Source organism: Girardinichthys multiradiatus, chromosome 23 (assembly GCF_021462225.1).
Source record: "Girardinichthys multiradiatus isolate DD_20200921_A chromosome 23, DD_fGirMul_XY1, whole genome shotgun sequence".
NCBI classification, from domain to species: Eukaryota; Metazoa; Chordata; class Actinopteri; order Cyprinodontiformes; family Goodeidae; genus Girardinichthys; species Girardinichthys multiradiatus.
The window spans coordinates 42,595,603-42,622,568 of NC_061815.1; the positions used below are offsets into that span (position 1 = coordinate 42,595,603).

The 26,966-nt window shown below is 37.2% G+C and overlaps 1 protein-coding gene across 4 annotated transcripts in view; it reads left to right on the forward strand.

Annotated features, from left to right (window-relative positions):
• Positions 1-26,966, forward strand: part of htr4 (5-hydroxytryptamine receptor 4) — a 206,455-nt gene that overhangs the window by 70,940 nt on the left and 108,549 nt on the right. For all 4 annotated transcript variants that reach the window (XR_007036322.1, XR_007036323.1, XM_047353630.1 and 1 more), the window contains exon 2: positions 3,283-3,361. Coding sequence is in view for 2 of the 4 variants with exons in the window: in XM_047353630.1 (XP_047209586.1) it covers positions 3,306-3,361 (56 nt within the window). In the remaining 2 variants the exon portion in view is untranslated. The remainder of the gene's footprint in view (positions 1-3,282; positions 3,362-26,966) is intronic.

Consider the following 26,966-nt stretch of genomic DNA (forward strand, 5'->3'; position numbering starts at 1 on the left):
GAAGCTCAGTGTAGTGTCGGCTCGTGTTCAGCTGCTAATGAGGGTAGCTATGTGTGTCTGCAGCAGTCTTGTGTGAAGTTGAGTCTAAACTGGAGGAGGTGAAGACAGCCCTGTTTGCATCAATATTGCTGCAAAATGTTCAATCAGATTTAATTTTGTTAGTATCTGACTTTTAATTTTATCAAAAAACCACAACTGACAGTAAAGCTATTATATATTTGCATATCCACTAATTTCTGCCTGAATATTGTCCTGGTCTGTTGAAGGCTTTCCCTATACACACATTTTAGGTTAATGAATCTATCTAAATTTACTTTTTGTGTGAATGTGAGCTTGCATGGTTGTCATGTTTCTCTCTGTGCTGCCCCCTTTGATGAACTTGTGACACAGCCAAAGTGGATGCTGCCTCTTTTGCTATTGCAACTGGGAAATGATCCAGCCCATGTATTATCCTAAACAGCATAAAACAGGTAAGGAGAAAAATGAATTGACAAAAACAGACTGCAGGATGAACAACTGTTAAATCTAGACTGACACTGTACTATGATGTTGGAAATCATCCAGCATTTACAAGGACCCAAATAGTTCCTTCGATGCATATTCAGATAACAGTGAGCTCCATGTTACTTGTGATAGTGTGCGAGAGTTTCCTGACTATTTTGACAATGCACAAATCGTTCATAGGGAGGAAGTGGTGATTTATTATCAAGGTGGCAACATATTGGAGTCCTGGGTGGGGCATGAAGAAACACAGTGGCAGCAGTAGTGGTGTGTCCATTCTAGGGGACTGGTGCAAACTTGGTCATCACGAATTTGAAGATGCACTGATTACTTTGCCCTCTTGCCAAAGCTTTAAAACCATTAAGCCCTCAACCAGGATGGCATTAGCAAGTAATTTAAACACATTGGTGGCTACTGCTCTGGTTTCAACCAAAAAAGGATATCACTGTGAAGCTGCAACAAAAAATGCTCTATACTCCAATAAAAGCATACCAAACTTGGGTGCATTGCTCATAGACATTGGCCATAGACATAGACCCAATTATGTGTTTCAAGTGAACCTGTATGGTTTATTTGAAATATCTATACTGGAGTATACGGAGACAGTTCAACTTCACATGAAGGTAAAAAGAGAAACCAGATCATGTTTCTGGCACTTTGCATCCACATCTGGCATAGTCAGTCAGTCAGTCATTTTCTACCGCTTATTCCTAAGTGGGTCGCGGGGAAGCTGGTGCCTAACTCCAGCAGTCTATGGGCGAGAGGCAGGGTACACCCTGGACAGGTCGCCACATCTGGCATAGTTTTTTATTTTTTTATTTATCTCTCCTAAATGCAACAAAATGAAGGATACACAGGCTCTAATTTTTATAGGTGGAGGTAATCACGCTTTACCTGATAAATCTGGTCTTTATAATCTCACCTTCAGATCATGTTTTCCCTTAGATGGAACAACAGAATCAGTGCCTTCAAGTCTGAGGCCATGGTTTTTTAGCCGGAAAACGGTAGAGTGCCTCCTCCGGATCGGGGGGGAGGTCCAGCCTCAAGTTGAAGAGTTCAAGTTTCTTGGGGTCTTGTTCACAAATGAGGGAAAAATGGAGCGGGAGGTCAATAGATGGATCGGTGCTGCGTCAGCAGTGATGCGGGCGCTGTACCGGTCTGTTGTGGTGAAGAGATAGCTGAGTCAGAAAGCGAAGCTCTCGATTTACCAGTCGATCTACATTCCTACCCTCATCTATGGTCATAAGCTTTGGGTCATGACCAAAATAACAAGATCACGGATACAAGCGGCCGAAATGAGTTTCCTCTGCATGGTGTCTGGGCTCTTACTTAGAGATAGGGTGAGAAGCTTGGTCATCCGGAAGGGACTCAGAGTAGAGTCGGATAGAGAGGGATTCCCCCAGACGATCTGGTCCAAGTGGCTGGCGAGAGGGAAGTCTGGGTCTCTCTGCTTAGGCTGCTGCCCCCGCAACCCGACCCCGGATAAGTGGCAGAAAAGGATGGATGGATGGATGGATGGATGGAACAACAAGAAGTCAATACTACTACAGTAGGATTCAGTTAAGGTTGGACCTGGGGTTTTGGAAAAGAAAAGGAAAGAAATTGATCTGTGTTAGATGCTCCCATGGCTGATGTCCTGCCAATTGTACTGTTAACTGTCATGCTTCTTTTAGCACATACATTTCTTTAAATGGTTTCATCAACACTTTAGTGGGTAAGTGTCTTTGTGGATTGTCTTTGGAATGCTTCTCCTTTGCATCATTTTATCACCAAAGTTGGTCATGTGGGTAAATACAATTGGTGTAAAAAGAAATTGTGTTGTAAAATACAACCGAAACTTGCCCTAGCCTTTAGCCCAGTAGTGCAAGAACTGGTATTTATGGTGCAGATCAATGAGTGTGCTGTACAGATTTTTTAAAGCTGCTTCTTGTTTGTTGTTTATGCTTGTATGATGCTTGTTGTGCCTGAGGCACATCGGTTAAGTTTACCATTTATAATGTAGATATTACAAAGTTTTACTCATTTTGCTGTCAACTTTTTACAGAGGAGTATCAGCTTTAAGTGACCACATAATATACTGGTTCTGACAGCTACCCATATGGTTGAAGCATATCAAGTGGTGTTATTCAAAGGATAAATGAGGTCGCAATCCTCTGCTGTCACCAACCTCTCCACCAGGCTGACCTTCCCTGTCCAATCTCTGCATCGCACTTGCATGTCAGTGGATATTTGATCAACAGGAATGCCTCGTTCAGTCTCTGTTCTGGTTGACATTTACACAAGAAGTATAAAATATGAGGAGGAATCACATTTGTGTGTGTGGCCCTGATATATATATATATATATATATATATATATATATATATATATATATATATATATATATATATATATATATATATATATATATATATATATATATATATATATATATATATATATACTATACTATATACTATACTATTGACAGCATGCACTGATGATTAATTTCATGCTGTTTACATTTTTTGCTGACTTAGATCGAGCAGTATGAATTAACCCTGCACCTTAGGCTTGTCTAGTTTAAGAGCAAAGATCTAATATTGCATTTAAAACAGATTTACACATTGTGGTCATAAAATGTCAAACAGAAATATTAAATTTGCATAATCATGATGAAGTTTAATACATTTATGTTAATGCCATCTTCTGAGAATGAATGATAACTGCAATTTAAAGTTCTGGTCTTTAAATAAGATAAATGATTATGTTTATTCTCTAACTGTCATTGTGTTTCTGCAGGGACTCTCTGCCTTTATGGTTACATGAATGTCAGCTCTGCAGGCCAGATGCCGGTGATGGAGGAGCTTGTCAGTGAGAGGTGAGAATTAATCAACTTTTATGTTGCATAATCACTGTCATTGTGATTGAGCTCTTCCTGAAAATGTTCACACGCTGCATAATGCAACACACACAAAGAAAGTCTCTTTCCTTTAATAACTTTTACGGTATATCACAAATAGCACAAATATAAATATTTACTGATCATATGATAGATGTAACAATGGAAACAAGTCTGTTGGCTTCCCAAGTAAAATAATTGTATTAAATTAATCTTTTATTGCAGTTGCAAAATCTCACACACAAAAAAGGAAAAATCTAACCTTTAATTTGAGTACATTTGTCCAGCAAGGAATGTAATACTGCTTTAGGAAATAAACGGTTTTAACAAAAGAAGTTGTGTAGCCTTCACCTGGACTAATGTTTTTTATCAATTGTAAATCTTTCTATTCTTCCTGTTTCATGTAGCCCCGGACAGTTATCTGTTATTGCATAATGCTGCTATTTTAGATACCAAGACATAAGCTAACTGCAACATATAGTATCATAATGCCCAATCTGAGCGGTCATGTTCTTGTATGTCTAATCAATTCAGGTCTGTCACCTTAATTTGCACAGATGGCGTGAGGTATTTCTTGAGGTCTCCGATGTTCTCTGAAGTGGACTTATAGTCTAATGTTTACATGTGTATTGGGTGTCAAATAAGACAGAAATAACCATATTATTAAGGTTATTATTAAGGTGTTGTCGCAGACCAGAGGCAGTTATGTCCTCATAGATGATGAGTACTTGTTTGGTGTTTGTTGATGGTGCGAGCTGTGTAACACATTCCTCCGCAGCATAAAATTCCCATCATTGTCATACTAATGTGACCAGCTACTGACCCGTTATGGTCTGCATTCATTCTCAATGCAACTGCAAACAAGTTAAAAGGTGAGCCTTCTAGTTTTCAGCTTTAAAAAACAAACCTTAAAATAGTTTCATTTGTTTAGTTGCTTCCTTTGTTCTTGGTGACCTTAACAAGGAGGGATGAGAAGCTTCACTGCACATGTTTTTCTCCTTTGCATTAAAACCAAGAAAAGCATTTGTTCTTGTTTTGGACACATATATATTGGTGAGTTATATGATGCTACCAACTCACCAAAGTCAGAAAAACACAATCACACACTTTTTTGCAGTTGCCGTGGTTGAAAAATATATTTCTCGCAGAGAGGTTTACTGTAGATTCCTAATTACCGAGGAGCTCATTACATGATCACCTAACCACAGCAGCAAGTTAAAAGATGCATACAAGTCGTGACTGAAAATCAGGATGATTTCGGACAGAAATCTTGGAAACATGCCATTTTTCTAATTTTGACCATTTGTTGTTGCCTGCAATAAAAAAAAAAAGCTTCATACAATGTTCAATTTGCTCTTTTTACCATTTAAAATAAATGTGAAAATCAGAGAAACAAAAAAATTTTAAGTGGTCTCATATTTTTTCCCAAGCTGTATTTTTAACGCTGTTTTCATATCCAATTAAAAACTAGTTTTGACTTTAGTAAATCAATTCACAGTTGTTCATGTCCACTTCTCAGTGCATCTAAAATATATATTTTATTCCCTACTTTCAATCTGTAAAGACTTCGCCCAGTGTGCAAACTTGACAGTACATGTAAGAGAAAGTCAGCAAAGAAGCATTTACAAAAAAGAAGCTGAATATTTACTGTTTGTTTATTTTAAAGAAAAGAAAGTCTAACGTATGTTACAGTCATTTCATAAGAGCACAAAAATGCAAAATGAATGTATTATATCTTAAATAAGTTATTTTACAGTACACTGTTTATTAAAGTATTTGTGGTATAACTGCAGCCATTGATAGTGCAGTGTCAAGTACATCAGTATCAGAAAATGTGTTGGCAGTCTGGATTCCCGCTTCAGGGGTATTCTTATCTTCTTGAGGAGCCTTTGGCTCAGCTGAAGAAACAATGGGCTTTGTGAGATTTCTGCTTGCTGCCTCTGTAGTTGTTTTTCCCCTCAGGCTTGTTGATTTCATTTGAACACAAATCACTTTAAAACTGTTGGGTCCTATTCTTTCTGCTTTGGATGTAAAAAGGCTAAGTTTTCTCTGTTTGGTTCAGTTTCAAGCAGTTCAAGGGATAGGTGAGAGATGATTTTTTTCTTTACATCATCACTGTTAAGCCACAGTTTGCCAATATGTTTCTAAATGTTACTGTGACTCAATGTGATGATAAAAGAGTAAGATGCAGAGGACAAAAGATATACACACTGCTATAAGACTAATAGGTATAAATTTGAGGTCATTGTTGCATGTTGTTAAAACATATTATGCACACACTTGCATATTTTCCAAAATATTATATTATATTAAAACATGAAATAATATTGTCACATTATATTATATGAAATAATGTACCAGTATATTAGTTGAATACAGTTCTTCACTGTACTAGTAACCTCTTAACAGCTTTTTTGTTAACAGGATACTATATTTAAGTCAGGATACTATATTTAAGTCTGCTCTTCTGGTTATTTTAAGCCATTCTTCTTGCAGGATAGTGGCCAGGTCACTACGTGATACTGGTGGAGGAAAACGTTTCCTGACTCGCTCCTCCAAAACACCCCAAAGTGGCTCAATAATATTTAGATCTGGTGACTGTGCAGGCCATGGGAGATGTTCAACTTCACTTTCATGTTCATCAAACCAATCTTTCACCAGTCTTGCTGTGTGTATTGGTGCATTGTCATCCTGATACACGGCACCACCTTCAGGATACAATGTTTGAACCATTGGATGCACATAGTCCTCAAGAATGGTTCGGTAGTCCTTGGCAGTGATGCGCCCATCTAGCACAAGTATTGGGCCAAGGGAATGCCATGATATGGCAGCCCAAACCATCACTGATCCACCCCCATGCTTCACTCTGGGCATGCAACAGTCTGGGTGGTACGCTTCTTTGGGGCTTCTCCACACCGTAACTCTCTCGGATGTGGGGAAAACAGTAAAGGTGGACTCATCAGAGAACAATACATGTTTCACATTGTCCACAGCCCAAGATTCGCGCTCCTTGCACCATTGAAACCGACGTTTGGCATTGGCATGAGTGACCAAAGGTTTGGCTATAGCAGCCCGGCCGTGTATATTGACCCTGTGGAGCTCCCGACGGACAGTTCTGGTGGAAACAGGAGAGTTGAGGTGCACATTTAATTCTGCCGTGATTTGAGCAGCCGTGGTTTCATGTTTTTTGGATACAATCCGGGTTAGCACCCGAACATCCCTTTCAGACAGCTTCCTCTTGCGTCCACAGTTAATCCTGTTGGATGTGGTTCGTCCTTCTTGGTGGTATGCTGACATTACCCTGGATACCGTGGCTCTTGATACATCGCAAAGACTTGCTGTCTTGGTCACAGATGCGCCAGCAAGACGTGCACCAACAATTTGTCCTCTTTTGAACTCTGGTATGTCACTCATAATGTTGTGTGCATTTCAATATTTTGAGCAAAACTGTGCTCTTACCCTGCTGATTGAACCTTCACACTGCTCTTACTGGTGCAATGTGCAATCAATGAAGACTGGCTACCAGGCTGGTCCAATTTAGCCATGAAACCTCCCACACTAAAATGACAGGTGTTTCAGTTTCATTGTCCAACCCCTGTAAATCATATCAGAAGCTACATTTGAAACCAGTTTCTTTCACAGACTGTATCAAGACACATAGATGTTTTTTACTGTGTGAGAAAAAAAATCAGAACTAAGCCTTTCCGCTGATAGGTCTGCTGGAATTACCAAAAATATTTTTATTTGCTAAATACCAGAATAACGAGATAGATACATGCTTAGAAAATGTTTTAGTACTTTTTTCAATGTCAGACATTCATGTATGCAAAAATTACCTGGCCTTTCAATACGTTGGGATGTTTTTGCTTTGTAAACCTCAGAAAAATTAATTCTCAATATTTATGTTGTGAAGGTGCAGCATCATTTGTAAATAGCAGTAAATAAGCAGCAATAGAATAGAATATAAATGTACTTCATTGTCTCATTCGTTGACAGTGGGTAAATTGAAGCATGCAGATCTACCCAAAAGTAAAATAATAAGAGACTGTACGTTTACATTATAAAAATAAAGTACTATACCGTAATTAAAAATAGCATACTCAGATTAAAAGAAATGTGCTGAATCCATACCCCTAACATAAACCATTCAGGTTCATCTATTAGTTTAAAGTCTTCTAAAAGCCCTTGGTAACGGTTGGTGTATGCTGTAATGTAAAAATTAGCAAATCAGTAGCATTGTCGGACACATTCACTGGCACCCTTGTTAAAGATGTGTTAATAGTTTTAAAATAAAATAATCTTTCCTGCTGCAGTATTTTTTCACACTTAACATTTTTGGAAAACAAAATCACCCTTTACTTAAAATTCATTTATTTAGTTGCAAAAAAATTTTTTGTCTGTCCCTTTCTGTTCTCTCTCTTGTTTAGAGCTGCCACTAATCAATATTATTTACTAATTAATCATATACTTTCTTTTAGTCAACGATTAATGTAAGAGACTAAATTTTGTTCCAAAATCTGCCATCTTATTTTATTTTATATTTTGCAAGAAACCTTCACATTAATTGCACATCACAAAACAAAATATAAACAACATTACATTGTCTGTTTCACCTCTAGCATGACAAAAACATATAAGTTTGCATTTATTTACAATGTAAAAAGGCAGATAATTAACAATGAAACATACTGTTTCATGACCAGCGTTCAAATGGCCAAATCTTCAGACATTATTGTAAAGCGTAGAAACCAGATTTCCAGGATGTGCCAGTAACTCAGTATGCCTCTGGGGCATTCTTGTTCCTGGTTCCTTCATGGCTGGACACATGTGCATTAATAATTAACACTTGGCTATTATTGTAAGAGACCATGTTCATTATGTATCTAATGTGCAGTTTTAAATTATGGCATTTCCTGTTTTTGTAACCTCCAGAATGACAGAACTGAAATGAAAATTAAGCCTTTATTTATTACAATTAAAGGCTGAGAATTTTGAATGACAAATATGATGACATTAAGCTGAAATTTAGCAAAATGAAAGGCCTCAGTTCATTCAGTAGTGCACCTCCATAGGAAAAATGACCTATTTCAACACTCTTCTACTCTTAACCTAAAGTCACTTTTACATGTAATTTACGATTGACATTTATCTATTAAATGTGTGAATTTATCAAGATGTTTTACAAAATTGATTCATTTAGATCTAAGCTTTATCTAAGCGTATCCACTAACAGTTATTCAGGGGGAATGTAGCAGATAGCAAAGATTTAAAACTTCAGGCCATTCAGCAGCTTTAAAAAACTAAAGGCGGTTTTGTTTTTTTTTGTCCGCTAATCGTTAGCACCTGGTTGTTGTTTCTTCAGCTGTTCATACATCACATGTTCTAAGTTATAATGAAACTTTACAAAATCCCTCATTTGTCAATGAACTTGATGTTTTTCAATACTTTAGACCAGTTTTTCCATCAAAAACATTTAGAATTTTGCTCATTGGACTCTAAAGAAGGCAAATTATCTGTCAGTATTGAAGCATTACAACTAATGCTAAGAAAGAGCCAACCAAAAACTGCCCATCAATGCAGCATGTACACCAGACTCCTGCAGACTGGAAACAGGAGCTACTCCTCACATACAGCAGGAAAGCAGTTCTAACTTTTGGTAAAATGTTTAAGACAAAAAGTCAGATTATTTTAGTCAATGTCACTGATAATGCTGAGCAGCTGTGGCAACCCTGTTTCACACTGACTGTGTTTTAGATTTGGCCACGTTCACAATAAACATATTCTCTTTCAGACATTTTTTTTTCACACAAAAAAACAAGTGGATTGAACAAGTTTGAGGTGTGCGCAGAAAGAAATCAGAAGGTGCCCATCATGTAAAATATTGCAGCTCTTGTGAAACAAATTGCTGTGGTTCATCCAAAGATTCTGTCCCTTTACAGCAGCTTTTCACACTGAAATAGAACAATGTTTAGTTTTCCCTCCATAAGCTTTGCTGAGCTCCTCAATTTAAAACACAGCCTTGTTAATTCCATCTCATCTTTATTTATTAACAGACTCAAGGTCCACATGGAGATAAAGAACACAAACAAACACACAACAACAAACTTATAAAAGGCTTGCATACCAGTGTCTTCACAAAGATGACTTGTAGTGCAGTGCACTGGCTAAAGGATTTGACAACATTACAATAAGACTGTTTTTGGAGCTGTCTAGGGCACAAACTTATGAATCAAGGCTATCATGAGTGCCTGGAAAGTCCTGACATGTGCATTACAAAATATCTCACTTGCAGTCCTGGATCTGGGTTTCTTAAGCAGAATTCTCAAGGAGTCATTATTAGCGACCTTAAGCTTCACACTCATATTTATACATTTATACCACAGAGGGGCCATATACAAAGGTGTAAAGTAAGCTTTGAATAAACTGATCTTTACATCATATGAGCCCATGTGAAATGTCCACTCCACAATGTTTGCCTGGGCCTACAATATACTATATATTGCCAAAAATATTTGTCTGCTTACTTTTGCATGTACATGAACTTTGATGACAGCCTATTTTTAATAAGGTCTTTAAGGTTCAGTTTGTTGATGGACTCACCGTTGCCAGCAGCAGCAACTTTAACTGCTTTTACACACCACACTGTATAGACCTGCAGCCATGAAAGTGATTATAACACCAGAACTTATTGATTTAGTGGTGTGACCCCATAATGTTATAGTGTATATCATTGTCATCACAGAGCTGGTCTGTGATGCAGTGACCCAGATATTTAGATTTCTTACAGACATTTAACTTTTGCCCCAAAACACAAAAGTCTTAACAACAAAGTTCTTTGTCCCCTTTAGTCCTGCATATTACCCCAACACTTTTCTTAGCATTATACTGCACATCATACCCCAGCCCATAGTCAGAGAAGACATTTAGCAACTGCTGAAAGCTAGCCCTGCTGGGAGAGAGAGCAGCCAGATCATCAGCATACATGAAATGATTATGACCAAAGTGTTACTGATCATACATCCAGTTTTACAGTTGTTTAGCTGGTTTGACAGCTCATTCATATGCAAGTTAAACAGGGCTGGTGAGAGAAGCCCATCTGCATATCACACCAAAAGAGGAAGAGATAATATTGCCCTATTTTACATGCATTTTCTGGTTAGGATTCATACGATGCTGTCTGGAAAACCTCTTTGTTTGTATTTCAACATTTACATAACTATAAGGGGTTAATTATGATTGATCTTACCTTAATTTGTTTGTGCACAATACATATTCCTTTCAGCATATCTATCATTAACTATGCACACAAGATCATTTGTGTCCAATTTAACTTTAGTTACAGCATCAGGTTAAATTCACATATGTATGGCTAAATAGACAGGGCAGGATTTTTTGTAAACAATTTAGCTGGTGTTACGGGTAGCCTCAGTCTCAAATTGTATCGCTATTTAAATCCATTTGTTCTATTAGTGCCTATACATCTAAAGAAAAAGAGTCTAAATATGTGTGTTTTGCATTCATGAATTTTCAAATGTGCTGCAAGTGATCTTCATTTTTCCCAACCATAGTTTCATAAATATTTAATTACCCAAAATAGTTCCTAAAGCGGAACATGATTCTGATGTTGTTTGTGAAACAACACACGTAAGCTTATTAGCTGGGTAAAACTATATATTTTTCATGTGCCACATTTTTCTAAATGCTGTTTATGATCACAGTCTCTTGTCACCTTTAATTCACAAGTACATTTTACTGCATGCATAGGTAAAAGTGCAAATTATGCAACCCTGCTGAGTGTGGGAAAAACAAATCACGCATTAGTTATAGATGATCCAACATTTGCATAAAGTACACTCTATGAAGATGAGTGCAGCAATTCTTCTCAGTGTTCTCATGAATTCAAATTTCATGTACTTCTGGTTAATATGCAATAACTTGTACATTATGGCTTTAAATTTATAGCAAAGCAGAATTAGGTTTATCGGAGTTTTGTAATAATAATAAATCGTACAGAATCCAAATTGCAAAGAAGCAGGTGTTAAAGTGATGACCAGTGGAAATCACACAGAGGTTGTAACTGAGGATCATTGTTTCTGTTGGAAACAAATCTATACATATTTTTTAGCATGCAATTATAAAGGCATCACTGCTAAATATACCATGTCTTAAGGTTCAAGGCCCATTAAATTAGAATTTTTATACAGATGTGGTCATAGTTAGTAGGATGGAATTTGATTCATGTATTATTTAGGCTAAACCGGGACTGTTTGTATGCACTGATGATCTAGGCAGTGTCTGATATAAAAAATGGAAGCTATAAATGTCAGCCCAACATCTGAAAAGTCTCACAGTTGACTCTGCAGGAGAAATGATGGCACAGCAGAATGCTTTAAAGGAGTGACTTGTATTATATAACATTAGCTGCAGATTGTAAGTACAGAGAGAGTCATTGCTACTTTCAAGAGGGACTTATTCACCAACCTCGTACTACGTGTCTTATGATTTCGGCTGCTAATTAGACACATACGAATGCACTTTAGTTCCCAAAGTTGCTGGTGTAACACATTAGTTTTTATGTTTTACATGCAGTAGTTATGAGTTTACTGTCATGGTTGTGGTTGTATTAAAGCCTCTTTTTTCATCGGCAGAGAAGGCTCAAACACCAGTACACAAAGGCAAACTGTTGCTGCATGCTTTAGCTCAGGATGATTAATTTCACATGGTGATTGTTGATGAGGGCCAGATCAGAGCCTGAACTAAATTATTTCAGAGGTATATGAGATAATAAACTCTGAATATGATTTTTATTTATTGGCCACTTGTAACAGCAGTTAATACATCTGAACAATAAAAAGCATATCATTCTGACAACTGAAGCCTTAAATCATGGCGCTGTAAATACTGATCCTCCAGAAAGACAATTGACTTAAAAAATATACAAATTCTTGTATTTTACTGTACATTTAGTAGGGTCAGTAGAATTTTTGGTCAATTCAGAATTTGATTTGATATCATGCTGAAAGATACAATTGGATTATAAATCTATTATTGATGTATCATGCTCCCCCAATTCACACAAGCAAATGTCCAGACAAGACCTTTAAGTTAACAAAAACAAAGATTTAATATCACAGAAAAATTGAAATACAGAATACATACCACCAGCTCTGAAAAAAAGCAGACCTTATTCAGCTCAAGATCTTTCATTTCAGCTGTAACTAAGTTGTGTAAACTGATTATATGAAGATTAGATACTGTAAAGCCTTTACTGAGAGGTCTGTGCTTTGTTAAAAACTTGCTTGTGTATTTTTTGCACTGAGCCAACATTGTCAAACACACAAAGGTGCTTTCATAGCTACCCACACAACAGTGCTGGTCTTCAAGGTAACGTCAGCCATAGGTGCTGAATCTAAATTCGATCTTACTTCAGTCTTGCTTGAGTCTTGATTCCAATTTAGTTTATATTTGAGTGCATATATAAGTCTGTAACAAAATACACTATATTGCCAAAATTGTTTGTCTGTCTACTTTTACATGTACATGAACTTTGATGACATCCTATTCTTAATCTATAAGGGCCAATTTGCTGATGGAGCCAATGTTGCCAGCAATAGCAACTTTACCTATTCTGCAAACATCTTCCACAAGGTTTAGAAGTGTCTTCATTGTTAGATGAGAACCAGAAAGGCAGCTTCCACTCTAACACATCCTAAAGGTGTTCAAGAAGGTTGAGGTCAGTCAGGTTTTTCCACACCAAACCTTTTTTTTTTTTTTTTTTTTTACCAGCATCCCATATTTTTCCACGTCAAAGGGATCATGGAATGTTATTGCTAATGCGAGGTGCACATATACAAGCATAGAATTGGATCATTTCAAAACAGGGTTTCGTTAAACCCGCTAATTAATACAATGGATCAACTTCTCTGTCCTCTCAGTTTTTAATCCTCACTTTGCTGTTTAAATTTCTTCCACAACTGAGGTGTTTTGTGACACATGCTATATTTCTGGGTGACTGCTTTCAAAAGAAAACTCACATAGCATAAAAGCAGCTGGAATTATCTTGTCAGTTTGGTTTACGTGTCCATCTATCTTTTTGTAGTTCATGTACTTTAAATGGCTTTTTGCATTGAAGTCTGTATAATATCTTTAATTTATTTGCAATCAATCACAGTCTGCAACTATGTCAAAGACAGAGAATGGTACTTTGGCATCAGTGCTGTAACACAACAGTAGTGCAATCCTGGAGCAAACGCTGCCTATCAACCACAAACATCTAGAATTCAGAGGAAACGTGTGGGTTAATTTGCTTCATCTTTGTTTTTAAAACAGCTTTTTTTTATTTGGTTCCCTCTCAATGGCTGTTCTGTATGCAGCTGATTATAGGATATTTTTAGTGAGTTGAGGGGAACTGTTGTACAGTGTTATAATTTCTGTAAAGTAACTTATTTTTCTGAGTACTGAAAGTAAAAATGACCAAAGATTTACTGCTCACTCAGCAGATAGACACTGATAGATACTCCTATTGTTTTTGTCCATGCTGCTGGTTTTATTTTCAGTCAGAAATTCATGAGATCACCCAGTTTCTCACCAAACTAATGCCACTTGGTACCCTTGAGGGTTTGTCTGCAGTTCCGTTCTCTATTTAAGTCCACCTTCATCTTCTTGATCTTGTTGAATTTTATTGGAATAGATCAGCCCTCCTGGATTAATTCACTCAGGAGGGCTGAGTCCAGCTCCAAAACTGCATCAGAACTTTAAATGTGGTTTGCATTTTGCCACACAATGGATTATACCCTGATTGCATTTTGTTCACCAGTTTTTTGTTGTTTTTTTTTTTATTTTGTACTTGGCTAGACCTCTTCAAGATGGGATATGACAGTGTGAAAGCCATAATGATGAGTAAAGAAAGGTGGATAACTTTGTAAATGTTTGAACTGGTGCAGAGCAGGAAGTCACAGTGGGGGTCCAGTACCTGATCTTTGGAAAAAACAAGAAACAAAAACAGATTTAGCTCATCGGCTGGTTCCACACTGCCCTGCTGCTGCAGTTCTTAGTGTTTGAATGTTTATTAGCGTCTTATCCTTCTTTCTACATTTGTTTTGTTGGAAGTTATTTTTAGGTTTTTGACACTCTGTTTCATTGTAGTTATTTTACCTAACATTTAGTCCACCCTAAATGTTTTTAATCTCATCCCTGTTTCCTGCCTCAAAGATCCAGTGGTTTTCATTCATCAGGTGCTTCAGGTAATCCGAGAGAGATCCAAGAGTTTTAGTCAAGGAGCTGGTGTACCATCCTGTTTGAATGATGCTGCATATATATAGTTGTGAAAAATTAGATATACCTATATATAATTGAGAAAAGAAAGTGATTTACTAGAGGTAAGCACCAAAAATGAACCCTTGTCACTAATTAAACATAAAATATCAACAAAATGTATATTAGCACTTAGAAAAATATTAGCTAGTCTTACTGCATTTGTTTGAAATAACTTCAGTGAAAGGATGGATCCATGCTTTACCATTTTGTAATGTATTGCCTCAAGATTCAAAGTAAAAATTGCTTCACAGGAATATTTAGTAGTAAAGAAATCTCACAGCTATACTTATTGCACAGACCTAATGTCCTATCATGGTACCACGCTGGAGTTCACTGAGCTCCTGGGAGGATCCTATTCTTTCACAAATGTTTATAGAAGCAGTGTATATGCCCTGCAAATGTGTCCTTGGAACTGATTGGAACACCTGAATTTGATGATTTGAGTGGGTGACTCAACACTTTTGGCAATTTAGTGTTTATAATTCTTTGATAATGGTAAATTGGGCAATATCAGGGAAATATATAATTGCAATAAGAATGTTGAATATTGTCATAAGGATATCATTTATGATTAAAAACATTTTCATGACTCTTAGTGAGATATTACAAACATTGATATTGCAGTAACATCTGTCATTCAATGTACTGTGCAGCTTCTATGGTAAAATAGATTAGCTTTGAAAATGGATGAAAAAGCAGCTGAGGTCCTAGAATACAATTTAAAAGACCTTCAGAAAGCCTGATTCTTTGAATCAACATTGTGTTAAAAGGAGAGCAGAAGTATATAAAAGTGTGTAAATATAAAGAAATTGATTTATTATTCTAAACCTGCTAATTACTGTACAATGCAAATGATGTAAAATCGTGTAATGCCCTGTAGGTTTTAGTATACAATCTTTACATTTTAATATGAGATATGTTCATCATCCATCACCTCAAACAACAATCAATTCTTCACCTAATTTCAGTCATAGTTTATGTGCATCTATTTATTAAAGATCCATTTGTGCTGTTTGGTGACTCTGCTTCCGTCGGCCGACCTGGCAGGCAGCACTGTGCGGTGTCATTTTCATTCACAGACTCAATAATTCATTCAGCAGCTGGTTACGTAATCAGCAAAGCTCCATACATGTAAAAAGCTTTTTGTTGCGCTTGAGGCCGAGCTTGCGCATGCAGAAGAAAAAAGGGAAAAACAACAAGCAAACAGGAGGCAGTAGCTTTCATTCAGCTATGGCTGGATCAGATCTAGGAAGTGAAGCATGCTAAACTCTCCAGTGATGAAAGTGAAATCTGTCAAGCTACCAAATCTGTTATCCTCCCTAAATGGAGAGGATTCAGGAGGTGCAGAGTGTGGCTGGATACTAGTGGAGTTGATCGCTTTATTATACACTGTTCCAAGCGGTTTCCATTCATGCCTGACAAGGTGATTTATACCACCTGTCACTGATAGTACTTCCAGGCACATGCAGCTTCAGTCACCAGTTTTCTCCTGTTCTTCAGAGAGCAGCACAAAGCTTAAAAAAATCCTCTCTTAGCCTGTTCATTCACACATCGCATCTCTTGGCATCCTCTTCAGAATGTTCCGTTGGTGTGGGTGAATTTCCTGCTGAATGCTAGGACATGTCCTCTCAGTTTGTGAGAAATTTGCAGGCATAGTTAAAAATGATAGAATATTATAAAAAATAATAATCCAGCACTCTGATTTTATTCACAATGATGACATTTGTTTTATGTTTAACTTCATAAAAGCTCCATTTGATTTAGTAAAAGCCTTCATGATATGTTGTTTTTTACCAAGCCTCAGTCTTTTACTGCTTGTACTTTCTTTTTGCTGCCACTTAGAATTTTCTTTGTCTATTCTTAACAATAACAACAGGATGCGAGGTACTCTTTCTTTGGAAATGCTGCAATATTTTGCAAGCTTTAATGAATGGACGTGCCAAGGTTGTTTTTGTTTTTGCAAATGCCACCCTGGACCACACTGGACTCCCTGATCTACCTCAAAACATAAGCTTGTTTTCAACTGCCTTTTTAGGACATGTTAGTTTAATGCCTAGTAGAAAGCATTGGATGTTTTTTCTTAATAGTGGTTTTATTTAAATTCTTAAGAGAACCCAAAATCAACAACACCCATAATCAGTACTTGCAACTTTATGTTTTACTTTTTGGCATTTTCTACAGAAACATTGCACCTAATAATGCATACATACACATTTTTAGAGTTCATTATTGATCTTCAACTTTCAGAGATATTTCTGACTGATTTTGTAATGCTCTGACCAGCTGATACCAATATTACCCAATTCAAAAATTTTCTTTAAGAGCTATAAATAACAACATACAGTTTTTTTTACATTCTGCATAAATTGAAAATATAACTATCTCTACAAGAAAATCTTAGCCAAAGTTACAGAGCTCTCTGTCTTTAGCAAATAAAATCTACAAATACAGCAAAAACCTTTTAGCACAAGAATAAATTTGTATACAACCAAGCAACTTTGCTGTAAAACATTCAACTTGCTGGTATCTTCTGAAGTCTACTTGTTGTAGCACACTAAACAAACAGTTGACTTGCCTCCATTGAGTTTTTTTTTTTAGAAGCTTCTTAAACCCTTTGTGCATTCTGTCATTTCCCTCATTCAGTGATACTGAAAATTGCTAACAAAGTCTTCTTCCCTGCATAACAACTTGCAAACTGAAGAGTGTTGTTGTAAGCTTGACCGGTTAGGGCTTACATACAGTGTGTTCACTGATCGGAATAAATATCTTATTTTTGGCCTGTTGGTTGTAAAACTCAGTCGACACTAGTCACAGGTAGCTCTGTGCATCTCCAGCTCGGCTAATTAAATACCAGCACACATGTGTGTTGGTGACATCCAAACTTAATATGAATAACTTGAAATTTAATCAACTTCGCAAAAGATGTTTTCTTACACACTAAAACTTTCTTGAGTTTTCTCCACAACTGCACCTTCAAACATAGAATAGAAAGCAGTGGTGATAAGCTAACTGAATTATGATACGTTTTAAGCCCTTCTGAGGCAGGACATGAGGTCCAACATTAATCTGTTGTAATTAAGTCACAGCACATTGATGATGTTGCAGAAGACTTGGTGTTTATCCATAAAAAATACAGATTTTATTTTGACATGTCTGCCACATTTGTGAGCATCCTGGAACAAGACAAATGTTTAGGAAGTGAATAAACACATCACACACTCATATTCTGATAATCTGCAGGATGGTCTAATATTCCAAAATGTTCTCCTTCTGAGATCTTTAAGATTTAGGATTGGAAAGCAGCCATAGCAAACTTGATCCAGGGTTGGCTAATGTAGTCATCTGATTTGTGTTGGCCTCTACATGCTGATAGTGTATTAGCTGTTTATCACAGTTTCAGTGTTGATTGCTGTGACTGTTTGTTGGTAGAAGGTTATATTGTCACCTTTTATCCTTAAAAGAGATCATAAGATAAATGTGCAAACAATTTTTTTTTTCATATTGATAATAATCTGATAGAGATGACATACGTGTTCAGTGCTGTTGTGAAAAAAAAGTGAGAATGTTTTTAATAACCAAACAAATAAATCAAGGAGGAGAGAAAACTGGCAAATATGCCGAGTATAAATGTGGAATAAAGTTGACAACGTTTCACATCATATCGGCAGTCCACAAGATGTGTAGAAGATGTGCAAGTGATTCTTTGCAATCTCTTAAAACCAAATAAGCACTTGGCTGGAATGTGTTTCATTCATCAGACTGAAGCTTTCCCCAAGTTGTCAGCAACTTCCTGAAGCATTTCTGCTCCTCAAAGGGATATTGATAATGTTTACTAGGCTGCACAGGGACTGCCATTCAGAAAAGAGACACATGTTCTGGAATTACAAAAATTGATGTGAAACTATAGACACATTTCTTTTCTCCGGAATGCATCCTCAATCAAAATGTTTTCTTTACTAAAAATTTAGTATTTGTTGAAAAGCTTGCAGTGACTAAGAGTGAGGATTTATGTAGTCTAGGTTGTTTTTTTGGAGAGTCTCGTTTCCTTCTGAACATCCTTTAGTTTGGTCTCTAAGCTGACACCAACAGTTGGATTCTTGATTGAAGATTAAAAAAAACCCTCTAATATGTTTTAAGTTATTGAAAGTCAGATAAATTTAGGATGTAAATAGAAAGCACAGAAGACCCAGAATTAGTTTTTAAGAAAAAACAGGTACATTGCGGAGAATTACAGGTACAAGGAGTACATTACCCACTGGAAATGCCAACATTGTTCTAATGGGGCCTTTTGGTTAAAATCCACATTAGAACCCACACATACAAAGAAATCAAAGCAAATTTTTAATGAAGCTCTAGGTGAAATATTTGAATGACACGGTTAATACATATTGAAGACATTTACAGAACTGTATGAAACACTTTCTGGAAAAAAACAACTGTGTATTGAGAAACTAGCCACATGCATTGGTTAGGTGTAATTATAACCCATTCTTTCACACTAAGTGTCTTTACATTTTGAAGGTTCCGGGGGTGCTTTTCATGCACTCTAGTCTTAAGTCCATAGATTTTCAATTTAATTCAATTCAGGTGACTAACTGGGCTATTCTACCAATGTTACTGCTTACTTTCTGTGTGTTTGGAACTATTGTTTTAGTTTGAAATTTGCACTCTTTTCATCTTATCAAGAATGTACCACCACTTTTTGCCATTCATCCTTTCTTCAATTATATAAAGTCTACTAGTACCATATGCTGTAAAAACAGTCCACGCTATGATGTTCGCACCTGCAAACTTCATGTTTTTAGGGTGTTGGGACCCCAGGCATTGATTGCAGCATTAAAGGCCAGTAAGAACTTTTCTGGAACTTTCTAAATAAATCGCAATAACCTACTTCCAGCTCAGCCAGGAACAGGAGGAGTAACAGTGAACTTCCCGTGATGTCACTGTTTCAATAAAAACCCCGCGTTCCAACAAACAGACCTCTTTCCATGCAGATTCCAGCCGGGAACCGGACAGGAGAGGCACCACATGCACGTATGTCTCCTTGCTGGCAAGCAGACATGACTCTTTAACTTGGATCCAAAAGTAACTACTATCACATGCAACAAAGTTAAGTAATGATTTGCTGTTCGAGTATGCAGCATTCATTCATATAAAGGGTGTAATAAGACAAGCGTGAATGACTTTTCTTTGTGGCTCCACTGCATCGCGGCCACTCACGGAGCTGAACGTGCCTTTGTTGTACGGTTCGGCCTAAAAGCCCTTCCCCTCATCAACGGAGGTTAGCAGCAAGCTAACCCTTTTGTTTACCCATACGTGGATGTTTTCTTCAACGCCTACGACAACTTCTCCTCAGCACAGTTCACATAAGAGGAAGTGTTTGGGCAGAGAAGATTAGCTTAGAATAAACTAACTTAAATAATGTTCGTTTCATGACGTTTGGTTTTTGTTTGTGTTGTGTTTTTTAAAGTTAAGACAAACTTTATTTAAAGGGTGGTTTTAAACACAAAAGATCGGCCATAACGTGCCATCCACGCTTGTGCATTTCAACCCTTTTATTAGTGATATTTTAAAGGTATGTGTTCTGATAACAAGCTATAAGCTTCCTTTGTTAGCTCCAACTACTAATGGCTAAGAACACGTGCCCGTCCACTTTATGAATCAGCTGAAGATTGTTTACCCAGAAAGGTTGTTAGTTTCCAGTCTAGGAAATGATATTTCCCTAAATATTATTTTACTAAACGTGATAACTAATTAAACACCATTAAGACCCATTCATCCAAAAAGGTTTGGTTCTTATTCAAAATAATATTTCCTTACATATTATTTTAATATTTCCTCAATATTTCTTTAAATATTATTGTACTAAATAAAGGCCGCTAATTGAACAACGTTGCGGATTAACCCTCCAAAAGATTGTTTTTATTCAGCAAATCATTCTTTAAAATGTTATTTCATTAAAATAATGTTTTATCTGATCTTGTAATGTGAATGGATGTTTGTAGGTATACCAATTATTGCCTAAGTTAGTTCCAAGTCTAACTTCCTTTCCAGATTCTTCAAGATAATCCTTGGTTCTCAAACATAAATATTGCATGGTAATATTGCATCACTTTATTGGCCATGGTTTCTTTATTATTATTAATCCTTCTTTATTCTTTCATTGTGCTAGGTAGCTTAGTTGGGTTGTTTTAGCATAGTAAAGAGTTTTTTGATTGAAATATATTTGACTTTGAGTTGACTTATTTTTGTTAATAAATTCTTGTATTTTAAGAAATTGTGTGAATTCATTCCATGTGTGTTCAGAGTTTTAATGTTCAATAATGCCAGAGCTTGGCTTATACCTTTCGATTTTGTCCTAATACCGCCGCCTTACTGGGCTGGTATTTACAGGACAACCCTTAACAGACCGAATTATTATTTAAAAAAATATTAAAATATTAATATTAAATAATATTTTCATATTCATAATCACAACAAGGGTGATGCACTGAACCATTCTTCCTCCAGATATGGTGTGCCCAAAGACATTTACAGAGTTTAGTTTTGGCGTCATATGACAAGACTATGTTCCGCCAGTATTTCATTGGCTTGTCCAAATCTTCTGCTGCAAATTTTAAACAGGAATAAACATTATCTTTCTTTAGCACTGGGTGTGCATAGAAGGCATTGCAGTTAAGTAAAGTACCTGTTATTTCCAGGTCTTTTTTAAGCTCTCTGCCATTGCTCCTTGCTTTTCTGTCGAAAATCTTATGAGAGGCACCTGGCCATGTCATATTAGAACTGATCTTCCTGACCCACATGCAGAATTACTCTAGGACACAGGTAAGTTTCAAAAGTTTAATTATCCCAAGAGGCAAAACTGTCCTTTTAAATCTCCCAAAGGATGCGTTCTCTGGTCGTCTAGTCCAGACTCTCGGGCTTGTGATCTCCAGGTAGATGATCTAAAGGGGGGTTCTTGGGGCACAATCTGTAGGCAGCGATCAGAAGGTGTGCTTCCAGTAAAGTTGGAGAGCGGGTAGGCTGGAGGAGGAACAAGCTGGAGAGGTATGATTCCGATCCGGTAATACATCCATGGGGACCCGGTCAGATACACCGAGACACTCCATCTCCTCCAGCAACAAAGGTGAGGGTAAAATCTCAACCCCCTCTCCATACATAGCTTGTAGCATCTCCTCTTGCTGCTTTATCCACATATTAAGTTCTTTAGCTCTGTCTGCTTGGTCCTGTTTATGGCTGGTTCCTAATATCACGTTCTTGGTTTGGATCGGACCAAAGTGCAGATAAGAGCTTGGCAGCCCCATGATGAGAGGAGGACTTTTCTTTAATTAAAGGTCTCCAAAACGTAACATAATCCAACAAGTACAAACATGAGTCAAGCCAAAAACTTACATGTGTACATAGTTCTGTAACGTAGCAAAACTGAGCATAAACAAGGGTAGTGAACGAGGAATAGTGACGGAGGAGCCAGCGGGGAACAAAGAACACAGACCAACTAATATACAGGGAGAAAACAAAGGCAGGTAATCACAGGAACTAAGAACAGGTGTGGCAAGGAGACATGGAGGCATAAGGGACAGGTGGAACTAATTAACAATAAAGGAAACCATAGACCTAAGAACAGTTAATACAAAAACACAAACCAAGTACAAGGATGTCACACCATGACAATTGGAGCTTGCAGAGGCAGCTGGTAGCTGGGTTCCAGCGTCTTTCTGTCCGAAGGTGAAGGAAGTGAATCTGTAGTTGAGATCCACACGACCTGAGAGCAGCAGAAAAACACAAGCTTAGGTTACTGCAATGTTTGCACAAAGACTTACAAAGTTTCAACCATGAACTTGGAAACTGGTATCTCGGAGGCATGAGTTACCACTCAACGTGGAGCATCAGGCGAAGAATGCTTGTCCTGCAGCTCCTTAAAAACGCTCCAGCCAAAATTGGATACAGGTGTGCAGACACAGCCCACCAGGAAAGCCTCTCCGGGAAGACAGGAAGACACACACACACACACACACACACACACAATAGCACAACACAGATTGTGACAATACCCCCCTCTTAAAGACCGCCTCCCGCCGGTCTGGATGACCCAGGCTGATGAGAAGCCTCAAATGTGCAAACTACAAGACACACACACAGCACAACACAGATTGTGATAGGCCATGGCTAATTAATGGTGAAACTATTTTCTTTCCTCTTCCGAATTACTGCTCCAACAGTGCTCCCTGTATCATTCCCATTTTTTTCCCATCACCTCTTTTGTAAACTAATTTGCTTTGATTTCTTTACCTGCACTTATTATTTGGATTTTTGGTGACATCGGGTTTCTATTTAGAAATATATAAACTGAAAAAGAAAACATTGACATGTTGACTATGCTTAATTTACCTGCTGTATTGAAGATACCTTTCTATATCAGTCTAAAAGGTTTCCTACCTTGAGAAGATTTCAGAAGTATCCATGCCGTCAACACACTTTTGGATAAATTCACAAAGCAATTTAGGGATACTAAACGTGCAAACTACTCTTTGCATGTTATTTTAATGTTGAAACCCGGTTGGAAGTCATATCTATGCCTAAAATAGCTAAAAGGGTCTCTGTGCTAATGCAATTTGCCAGCATTTAGATAGATTATACATTTAGGGTGAAGGTTAGCTAATTTATATGTAATTTACAGAGACAATTGCTTCACACTCGAGCAACAATTGACAAGAAATTGATGTAGTTCGCTTGTTTCTGCTGAACTTGATTTGCATTTGCCTCTGCATGTATTTAGTGCATGTGCAAAAAAGCAAAGTAATGTGCAAAACAAATTCAGCTTTTTCGATTTCTTCATGAATTCCCACATTTGCGTCTCTCTAAATGGCAAAGAGTGTTAGTACTTCTTGTATGAGAGACTGAAACAGAGTCAATCATTATAAAATAAGTCAACACTTAAACTCAATATTGCTGCATTTATAAGAGGTTGATAAAGAAAAGATTGTCTGGTAATGCTATAAACCTGTAAAAAAAACTCAGATTGGATGTAAATGAATTATTGCAGTAAAAGTTCAAATTTATTCATGCCCTTCACATTTAAATATTTTATATAATTTATGACTATTATTTAAAGCAACAATCTAAAACGCAAATAACATATTACTTGCTGTCAGAACACTAGAATGGTAACTGACCTGAAGTTATTACCATTTTTTTCAATGCTGACATTTGCTAAAGTTCGCCTCTGAGCCCGTGCGGCCTCAAGGTGCTTTGCTCCCATGCTGATCTCTTTAAGTTTTATACAATCCAATCCCATTTGGAAATGTAGAGTAGTTTCCTAATAAAAAAGATTATTAGTTTAGGAATAGCAGAAATTGGCCTAGCTGAAATTGGCTGTGATTTATTTCTTAACATACACTCGCCAGCCACTTTATTAGGAACACTAGTACTATAGCTTCTCAAAACAAATAGCAAATGAACCAATCACATGGCAGCAAGTCAAAGGATTTAGGCATCAAGATGTGGTGAAGACAATATGCTGAAGTTCAAACCGAGCATCAATTTGGGAGAAGAAACTCAATTAGGTGACTTTGAACATGGCATGTTTGTTGGTACCAGACGGGCTGGTTTGTGTACTTCAGAAGCTGCTGACCTACTGGGATTATTTCTCTGACCAACTACCTCTAAGGTTTACAGAGAACAAAGAAAAAGAAAATATTCAGTGAGTTTTAGTTGTGTGAACAAAAATGCTTCATGGATGAGAGAAGCCAGAAGAGAATGGGCAGATTAGTTTGGGATGATAGAAAGGTGACAGTAGCTTAAACAAACACACATTACAAGCAAGGTATGTGGAATGCTAACTGTGAAAACAACATGTCAAACTCTGAAGCAGATGGGATACAACAGCAAAAGACCACACCGGGTGTCACCCCTGTCAGCTAAGAACAGGAAACTGGAGCAACATTTCAGACAAGCACACTAAAATTGGGCATAACAGATTGGAAAATGTTGCTTGGTCCGATCAGTCTTAATTTCAGCTTCAACATTCAGATGGTTGGGTCAGGATTTGGTGTAAACATAAAATAAGAATCTGTCCTGCCGTCTAGAATCAGTTTAGGCTGGTTGTTGTGGTGTAAGCAGGAAAATCTTTAAGCTTTGGGCTTCTTAGTCCCAGCAGGCTGTTATTTAAACGCCACAGTATTGTGCTAATCAAAGCCATCCCTTTATGACCACAGTGTAGCCGTCTTCTCATAGCTACTTCCAGAAGGATAATGAGCCATTTCACAAAGTATGGATTATCACATTACTTCACAATATTAGATCTATTTTGAAGGGGACATATCATGCAAAATCCAGTTTTTTATCTCTTAAACACATTTGTTTGTGTATTGGGAGTGAACGTCTTGAAAATTTGAATTTAGTCACTCCAAATCCTGCGATGATATATTTAGATACTTTTTGGGTCATATTTGGTCAGTCTATCCAGATTTTTCAATTTTCTATCACGTTTAGTTTTCTATTACATCACAGTATTTTCTGTGGAACTTCTATGGACTTCTGGCTAACCAATCCAGCGAATCCGCCAAATTTTTTCTCTCGCAGTATTCTTGTAGGTCAAGTTGAAGGATGCCGAAGCAGCAAGCGGAAAAATCTAAATGTTCTGTTGTCGGGTGTATTAACCCACACCAGTCATTACACCGTCCCCCAGAATCAGAACCTCTTCGGAGTACCTGGTTAAGTTTTCATTTTCATGGAAACGTCCTCTTTGTTTGCGCAAAAGCACTTCAGGGAGGAGTGTTTCAGCAACCTCGGCCAGTATGAAGGAGGATTAGCCGAAAGACTCCGTCTGTCTCAAGGGTCAGTTCCTTCTCTCTACGGAAGCGACAGAAAGAGCAAAGAGGTAAGCTGCAGATAACGGTAAAATGACAGCAAGCTATATTGTTGAGGTGTTGATATAACTTACTGGCTGCTGTTTTGATAGCAGACCTTCGTGCCTCCTGCTAATGTTAGAGCTCTGCGCTCACATTTAGCTACTTAAGGACATCACCTTATTTTGTGTTTTAAATAACAATATTAAACAAACAGTTTTATAATTTGTTTGGTTGCCCTTTTTGCTTTGGGAAACACATGACCCAAATGCATTCAATGATGAGGGTCTTGTTTAAATGTTGTGTTCATTCAATTTGTGGTAGTGTTAACATTTTAAAAGGTATCTTACATGTAGTTTGTGTAAAAATATTGTCAGTAACATTAGTAATGGGATTACAAATCACAAGGTGGAGTGGAAGGCTCCCAGCCTGGAGGGGGGCGGGGTGTGAAGTGCCTTATTTGCATTTAAAGAGACCGCAGCAAAACGAGACGAACAAAAAGGAAGCTTAGAAAAAGAGTAAAACGAACGCCTGAGGAGCTACAATAACGACAAATTCAAACCAAAGCATTGCAGTTCCACTTTATACAGACCACATCTGAATGATTTAAATAGGAAAAGGAAGGATTTAAAAGCATGATATGTCCCCTTTAAGTGTGTCATGAGTGTAAAGCAGTATTGCACTCATCAGTTTCCTGAAAATCTATTATCTGAGAACTGAACAAAACAATTATGTTAGAAACATAGTTGCAAAAAAAAATGTCATTCTCGGCATTTATGCTTTTTTATTTTATAATACAAGAATTTATAAAATACTGTTTATACAAATATAATTCATTTGATTATTGGTCATACATGAATTAGGTGATTACTAATGCTCATTATGAGCCCCATTGAGTGGGATAGACTCAGGTTTGGCCAGATAACCCTACAAACTAATGATTGAGCTCCACAAATTCTGATGCAGCGACAAAACAGACTTATTTTAATGTTTTTTTAAAACTCACACTTTATCATTGCGTCACTAAATTATTCACTGATGGCAAGCTGTCTTTCTTCATTTTTGCTCCTTGTGATTAAACATGGCAGGTCTAAATGAGGACACCTGTTTTTGCCTCCAGTTTGCCATTTAACCACTCTGGGATCCAGTTTCCTCACAGAGCAAATACATTATTTGGGCTAGCAAGGCAGCTTTTTGCTCAGGCATTATGTGCATGCTCCAGGTTTTTTCCTGGCGACTGTCTGTTCTGTATTTTGGTTACTGCCGCTGAGTAGGTGGAAACCTGCACCTTGGTGTTTCAGGATAAATCAGGCTGGACTGTGAAGCTTTGAACAGATCCAAATTGGCAGGGATTTGCAAATATGAGCAGATTATTTTAATGCAGGTCCTTTTATTAACTGCTTTTATGCCTCTGCAACATG